We start from the raw sequence: 7,500 nt of genomic DNA, 5'->3' as shown, positions 1-7,500 counted from the left end.
CACCATGACAGGATGACACCCGTGGTGGAGGAACTCCACCATTATCGATTTGTCCCATAGTAGCGCCACGAATCCACCTTCCACGTTCTTTAATGGCCAGTTTATTTGTTGGAGGTGCCAGTACCCTCACCGGATCGGAAATCGGAGACATCTTTACTTTCCAGACATGAGGAAATGCTACAGATGTATTCGGTTTCATGACTGAGCTACCCACTAAACTTGTGTTTGTTGATTTCATGAACTTTGGGTTTAAAGGGGCTAGGTCACGCAATTTTAGGCAACTTCAGCATTGATCGAATGGTCATAGAATTAACTAAAATATAAAAAAAAACTGTTCAAAACTATAGAAGAACTCTAACAAAACACAGGGAAGCCAAGAAGGGTCATGGATGGACAAAACTGGAGAGGATTGAAATGGATTGAATTTGGATAAATTTGAAAAACGTCGGCCCACCTTTTTTGAAATTTATATCAGTCTATATCAAAATGTCATTTACAAAGCTGGAAAATCATTCTCAGTTGTTATGTGGCAGTGATTTTGCAAATGAAAGACTTGCTGTGCCAATTTGACGTTTAGAGCTCATAATTAACAAAATTAAACAAAATTACCTAAAATAGCGTGACCTAGCCCTTTTAATAAAAGGAAGTTACGTTCGGCTTCCATGATCGTTTTGACTATCTTTCCCGTCCTTTTTTTTCTGATGGCTTGGATCATCACCAAATTTGGTTAAAAAAGAATCCTCCGTGAATTTTTCAGAATGTTCTTAACCAAGCAAAGATTACTGTGTAAATGGAATAAATTTGACATGTTTTTAAGGCTAAAGTACACTGCAAGAATCACAATTCACCTTTTTTCTGGAAGCACGATTAAATTTTTATTTGTATCCTGAACTTATTGGAATAATGTCAAGGAAGTTGTTTCATATTAGATTCATTATTTTAATATGCTATAATTACTTGCTGATATGTCTTCCGAAATTTAGTTAAGAGAATTTGATACTTTAACAGACAATATCTTCCTACTTTATTTCTGTATTCTTGTTAGTCATTAGGTCTATAGAGTATTACTATAAGGAGAAATTACACATTCATCTTTCTTGTGAGTGAAAGCGTAAGAGCCACTATAGGCAGTTGGATAAATATGGAAAACTGCTTCCCTGAGGACAAAAGCAGGTTTCTCTTAACCTGCTATTGAATTATTATAATTTTAAACAAAAAAATATTGAATGCAACATACAGATAATCTTTTCGAAGTAAAGCTTTGTTTATTAAACTGTGAGGCATTAACATAAAAGATCATAACTGCCAAGTCATGATCCAATGCACCCCGAAGAGACTGCATTCTTGGAACTAGAAGTTTCAAAGGAATGAAAATAGACAAGTTTGATTTTCAATCACTTTAAGGCAATATGTTACCTGACAGAATAATCAGAAACAATATTTCCCTAATCTGTAGTATCCTTAAAGGAACTCCAAAACTAAAACTATTTTTTCATAAAATGCACGAATGTTGTTGACACTATGTACTTGTGCAGCTGCAGTACATGCATCAACAAAGCCCTCACCCTAGTATTATTGACACCATAATTAAGAACATCATTTTCAAGTAACTTTTTGTACACTCCTTTCTAAGTTAAATGTTTTTAAACCTAAGTCTTCTAAATGTATTGTTCTATGGGAGATCAACCCATTATCTAGTCAAAATTTATTTTTCCATAAAATGCGTCATCAGGATTGAGTTGGGAATGCAGTTGATGATTGAACTAAATTGATCAATTTCTTGACAGCTACCATCCATTGATTAACCTACGAAAAGGAAGGGGAAAAAAACAAATTCAGGAAGTGAGTTGACTAAATCATCTGAAGATGACTTCTGCTCTGGTTGTCGGCCTGTCATTGTCATTCTAAACAGTTCTTCGCAGGACTACACTTACCTGGACCCAAACTGGCCTCCATTGACAAGTAAAATCTACCACTTTCACTCTTACGAGGCAAAGTATTAAAACAATACGGTCTCCATACACCCCATCCAATTTACTGCATGGCCTCTGACAAAGTTTGTGACACTAAGTACTGTTTGAAAAACGAGTAGCAGTGTTTATCCGGTTTAAAAAGACTCAGTTGTGCTTTGTGTTTTTAGACCGATAAAACATGTCCTGCAAGTTTTTTTGAACAGCTTCAAAAACATTCCACAAAAAGTATGTCCGTTGGGAGTCTGAACAAAGGTTCAAATTGAGAGAGGAAGATATTAGCATACCGAAAAAAAAAACAACAACAAGCGGGTCCTAACTATTACTATATTTTATATAAAGAATTCTAATGAGGAATGTCTACAGCTCATGCATGTGATGTTTTATCAGTGTCTTGATAGGTTGTTAGGTTCATGAATTATTAATGTATTTTTTAAAACCTCAATGCTGATAGACACCTTACCTCAGCTACATAGTCTACCATCAGAGAAAGATGAATGCGATGGGCCTCTTCTGCATCACCATTATCTAGTGCTGGAAAGAGCGAACAATGAAGTCTTATTATAAAATAATGGTACAGAACTGCAGAGGCATTTCGGTGATGGAGGGTAACATAAAGTAAACTCTTCCTTTTCCTTGGAAGTGTTTTCAACAAACATTTGGAAAAAAATGATTATTGCAAATGTTGCAGTTGTTGAATGTCACTCACAATTCTCCGTGTTTATTTAGCACATATTAAACTGGAATCAGCAAAAATTAATTACTTTAAGACAACTGCGACAATGACTAAGATACTGGTAACAAAATTCAGGGTTCGCTGGTGATGAGAAACTACCACTAACATTTATTTTCAAAGTTTTACCTTTTGCAAGCTTTATCATTCTGCTTTTAACACCTTGGCTTAGTTTGCCACTTGTCCAGCTTTTAGACATAACCTGAAGCCTTCTTGCAATGTCATCTGCAACTCTTTTCTGTAGAACAAGAGAAAAGTTGTGAATGGTGACTAAAAATTAAAATGTCAGCAGCAACATTAACAATAACTGCTTCAGGAATGCTACTAAATAGATGTTGTTGAACTAGTGCAAGGTCTGTCCTGGGAAAATATTGGTCACGTGATTGGACAGTTAGGCCCATAGCAGGGTTTCTCATTAGCCACAGGGCACCTGAGAACAAGGAATTTTCCAGCAGAATAGCCCTTTTCACGGTTAGTTTTTCTCATTTGCATTACAATGTAATTTAGCATGTATGCAAGGCAATTTCGGGCTATTTTGTAGTTTAAACCAGAAATTGCCTCTCACCCACGTTAGATTACATTGTAATGCAAATGAGAAAAGCTAACTGTGAAAAGGGCTATTTTTTCCCTCACAGGGTTCGTGCTGGATTTTGTCTATAAAATTCCAGGAGTATTCAAGGAGTTTTCAAGAACCAGAAATTAAGTGTTCAAGGAGTCTTTACAAGAAGATTTCTATCCCATACATAGTGTTTCAGTGTTTTCTTTGCTGAAAGAGCCTACTTTGATATTCCTTACCACATCCTGCAAGTTAAGTGCACACACAGGCATTTTAATATTTGGTTCTAATGTTTCCCTAATACCGGTAGTCAATTTCTGGGTTCAATTTTTGAAATGTCTCTTTAACTTAGCATGATGTAATCTCAACAATTTTCATCTAAGCAAAATTTCAAGGAGTTTTCAAGAAGTTTTCCACAAAATCCTTTTTATCAAGGGCTTTTCCAGTGCCCTTGAAGTCCAAAATTAAATTCCAGGGCTTTTCAAGGACTCCAAGGAGTAGCACAAACCCTCCCCTCAAGTTACTTCATACTATTCTCCTCTCAAGTTCTTAGTGAAAACTCTGCAGTAAGGAAGGGGATCTGACTGGTGTGCTCCAGGGCTGAAGGGGTCAGCCTCCTCCTATAATTAAAAGCAATCCATCTCATGAACAAGCACCCACAGTGCTCAAGTGGTCCAATGGTGATCAGTGTCATTCCCCCCACTCAAAATCACGGCCATGGGATTGATACAATAGTTCAACGACATTTCCACTTAACCAACCTCCAAAGTGTTTTGAAGTTTGTAGATAACATCCTGTAAGGCATCCATTGTTATCTTTAGACCTTCAATGTCATCTACTGTGCTAACATTGTTGCTTTTTGTCTCTTGACCGGAGGGAGATGTACTCCGGGGAGTGCTTCCTGCACTTAAAGATCCTGCATGTGATGCGTGATTTCCTTGGGGAGGTGGTGGTGTCATACTTTGACCTGGTATTGGCTGATTAATCACTCCACCTCCCTGAGTTGGTACCATTGGCAGAATTGGGCTCTGACCCTGTACAGGGTACAATGGCGGTGTTACATGACCAACAAGTGGGGGAGGGGTAGCATGGCCTAAAGTTGGAACAAATGATGGTGGTGCAGCTTGATAACTTGGCACAGTAGGAGTAGTTGCCATGGGTGGAGTGATTGGATGAAAAATTTGCGGAGTGGAATGACTGTATTGGTGATCTAAATGATCATCAATTTCAGCATTTGATCGAATGCTGTGAGCAGTTCTTACTGGTTCAAAACTATGGTCTTTTAAATCAAACAGAGGTTGACCAAGACTTCCTGACAAACTCTCAGTAGATCTTGCATGCACAGTTCCTTGACTTGGTAGTGGTGGTGGTGGTGGTTGTGAATGAGTAGGAGCTGCACATGTGTTAACTGTTTCACTGCTGAAGGAAGGAGAAGATACGCTTCTAGTAAAAGCAAGTGGAGTTGGAGGACTGAGAATGTTTGTAACCAAAGATGCTGTTGTCACTGGTGGTGGCGCATTAAGTGGCTGCTTGATTCCATTGAGATTCAGACCAGCCACACCTATGGGAACAGAACGAGGCAACATTAATAATAGTGGTCCTGTAGTTAAAAGGTAAGTCATAAAAACATTTCTGCATCTATTCCTCTCTTATGGGATAAAACACAACCATGAGATCCAAAACTGCAAAAGAGGTTAATAAAAACAATACTTGGAGCAAGTTTCAATCGAGTGTCGTAAAACAAAAACCAAAACCAAAGTAAGGAGATTCGCACGTGTGGCACCATAAAATGTTTGGTATGTACGTACTATGGTGCAGACATCACCAAAACATGAAATATTTTCTTTCAGAATTTAATTAAAGGTTAAGAAATCACATTACAAATAATATTATACCACGTTTTACTAGTAGGCTCTTGAGAGCTGATGGGATGAACATTCCTTTGTCGCGTAGCTTTCCGCAAGTTTAACTGCCCTTACTTATGTAAATAAAAACAGAGGGAACATTTGATCAGGTTGGTTTTCCATATTTGGGAATCACATTGCAACCCAGTCTTCGTGCTCTACGAGGAGGTAACGCTACGAAAGCCCTCAGCAATGTTATGTTAATGTTAACATATTTTTAAGTCAAAGAGTCGTTTATTTGTGGAATTTGCTTGGTTGCCATCTCTCCAACCATATAGCTTTTTTCATCCTTTAATCTCCAGCAAGAAAGTAAGGATGAATCATCTTGTGATAAGTTTATAGGCGCCCCTTTCAGGCTACTCGTTCAGAAACTTGGTCGCCCACGCTCGCAAGTAAGGCGCCCCAAGCGACCGTTAGGCAGCAACCTTGTATGGCGTTAAAATTTTTCTTCCCAGTCCTCCAAATTACGTCACCAGATCACCTGGCTTGCCACAACGGTAATCGCCTCGTTCAAGTGTTAAGGAAGGCTTGTCTTAAACAAGGTTGTCATTTCCATATATGGAAAGTGGATCTCAGTATTTACCAAAACTTGGGTTAGTTTACGAAGTCCAGAGATGCTTGGGAACTCAGACCGCAGTAGACAAGAACTTTTTTTTTTGGCAAACTTTACTTGTTTCCTAGGACAAGTGCTTTTGGAAATCCACTCGTCCGATATATGAGAGTACTCGTCTTGTACGGGAACCCCCTGTTGTGGCAATGTCTGATTGTAGTGTGAAGTTAACAATAATCATTAATTTGCTGCAGTTGAGCATTTTCCCGCTCAGTTTTGTCAGATAGGAAAATTAACATGTGGCTGGCAATGGAGATCGAAGCCTCTACCGTATTTACCCGTGTATAATACGCACCCCAATTTTGGACTGCATCTTGAAAAAAAAAAGTTAGAGCAAAAAGCGAAACTAGTGTGAAAAGAAAATTTGCTCCGCTACATACAACAGTAAAGTAAATAAGCCTAAGCAAAGTGTTTAAAAACTGAAACCTTTAACTCGTAGTTACAATCGAACAGACTCGCACAAGATTCGTCATCGACAAGTTCATCTTGTTGTCCGTCCACAAGATCGTCTTGTGTGTGTTATCAAGGTTTTTTTTTCTACTCCATATTTGACAAAATACGACTCAATCATCTCTTCAGGCAGAACTGAGGTCAATCCGCCAAGAATTACTGCTAAATTGGTGTTTTCTCTGTAAATGCTGCTTTCATGCTTTCAGTCACACGAGCTTCGAAAGCATAAACAAGCAGGCTTCTTCGTCACTCCAGTCCCAACACGTGGAGCAACGCCAAACTCTTCATTCCTTCGGCATCCATTCGGCCTTTCTCTTGGGCGTCGCTGATAACCCTGTGCCTGTTTTCAACTTTAGGCACCGTTTTCCTCTTGAAAATCACCATTGGTCTTAATTTTGATCCATCACCAGCACACGCCAACAAAACAGTTGCGTGACATTAATTTTCTTCTCTGCGGTGTAATGTTGATCATTCGGTTCCGCGCCATATTGAAGATCAGTGGCGTTTTGTCCATATTTCCAGTAACATGTAGTGGGTAGTTGTGTTCTTTGCAAAGTTTTATAATATAACAGAATGAAATCGGATGATCTTCAGCGAAATTAACGAGCGTTATTTATCAGACCGGCATCATAAACTCCGGGGAGTTTCGTGGCCATTTTGATGTTAATTAAGGTTAATTTATTAGTGGATCTTGGTCAAGCCTTTTACTTTTCAATCAAAAACCAATGCGTCTTTGTTTTTATGCTAATGAGGGACGCGTGTCTAAAACAATGGATTCCGTAATAATACACATCTCAATTTTCGGAGCTGTTTTAGCGGGAAAAAAGTGCGTATTATACACTGGTAAATACGGTATTTTGAAAATGCTAAAACTTAAACCCAGACTTCCACAAAAAAACCACAGGCACACACTTAGAACTATGGGATACTCAACCTCCAACTCAACCTCCAACGCCAACAATTGCATCTCAACACGGCATGCATTTAATCGTAGGGGGTTTCCGAATAGGCAGTCAAACATTTATCAGGACAACCACATTTATGGGTTTAGTTGCCCGGCATTTGAAACAGGGATAACTTGGATTTTTTTTAATATCAAGCAGTGTAATAGTAATAATAATAATAATAATAATAATAATAATAATAATAGTAACTAATAATAATATATAGTAACTATTACAAAATTCTCAATTTTGATTGCTCCTGTGAGTGCCTATTTGTTGCGTAATTGACGCGAGCTCATGTGGGTGTCCAATTATGGGTATTCAGTTTGAACA

The 7,500-nt window shown here is 38.3% G+C and overlaps 1 protein-coding gene across 1 annotated transcript in view; it reads right to left on the bottom strand.

Annotated features, from left to right (window-relative positions):
* Nucleotides 1-1,000: 1,000 nt before the first annotated feature.
* Nucleotides 1,001-7,500, bottom strand: part of LOC138000213 (uncharacterized) — an 8,388-nt gene continuing 1,888 nt past the window's right edge. The window contains exons 3-6 of the mRNA XM_068846464.1: nt 4,021-4,820; nt 2,833-2,941; nt 2,434-2,504; nt 1,001-1,806 (exon numbers count right to left, since the gene is read on the bottom strand). Coding sequence (XP_068702565.1) covers nt 1,729-1,806; nt 2,434-2,504; nt 2,833-2,941; nt 4,021-4,820 — 1,058 coding nt within the window. The 3' untranslated portion in view covers nt 1,001-1,728. The remainder of the gene's footprint in view (nt 1,807-2,433; nt 2,505-2,832; nt 2,942-4,020; nt 4,821-7,500) is intronic.

Source organism: Montipora foliosa, chromosome 4, assembly GCF_036669935.1.
Source record: "Montipora foliosa isolate CH-2021 chromosome 4, ASM3666993v2, whole genome shotgun sequence".
NCBI lineage: Eukaryota > Metazoa > Cnidaria > Anthozoa > Scleractinia > Acroporidae > Montipora > Montipora foliosa.
This window is presented reverse-complemented; position numbering and strand designations above follow the sequence as displayed.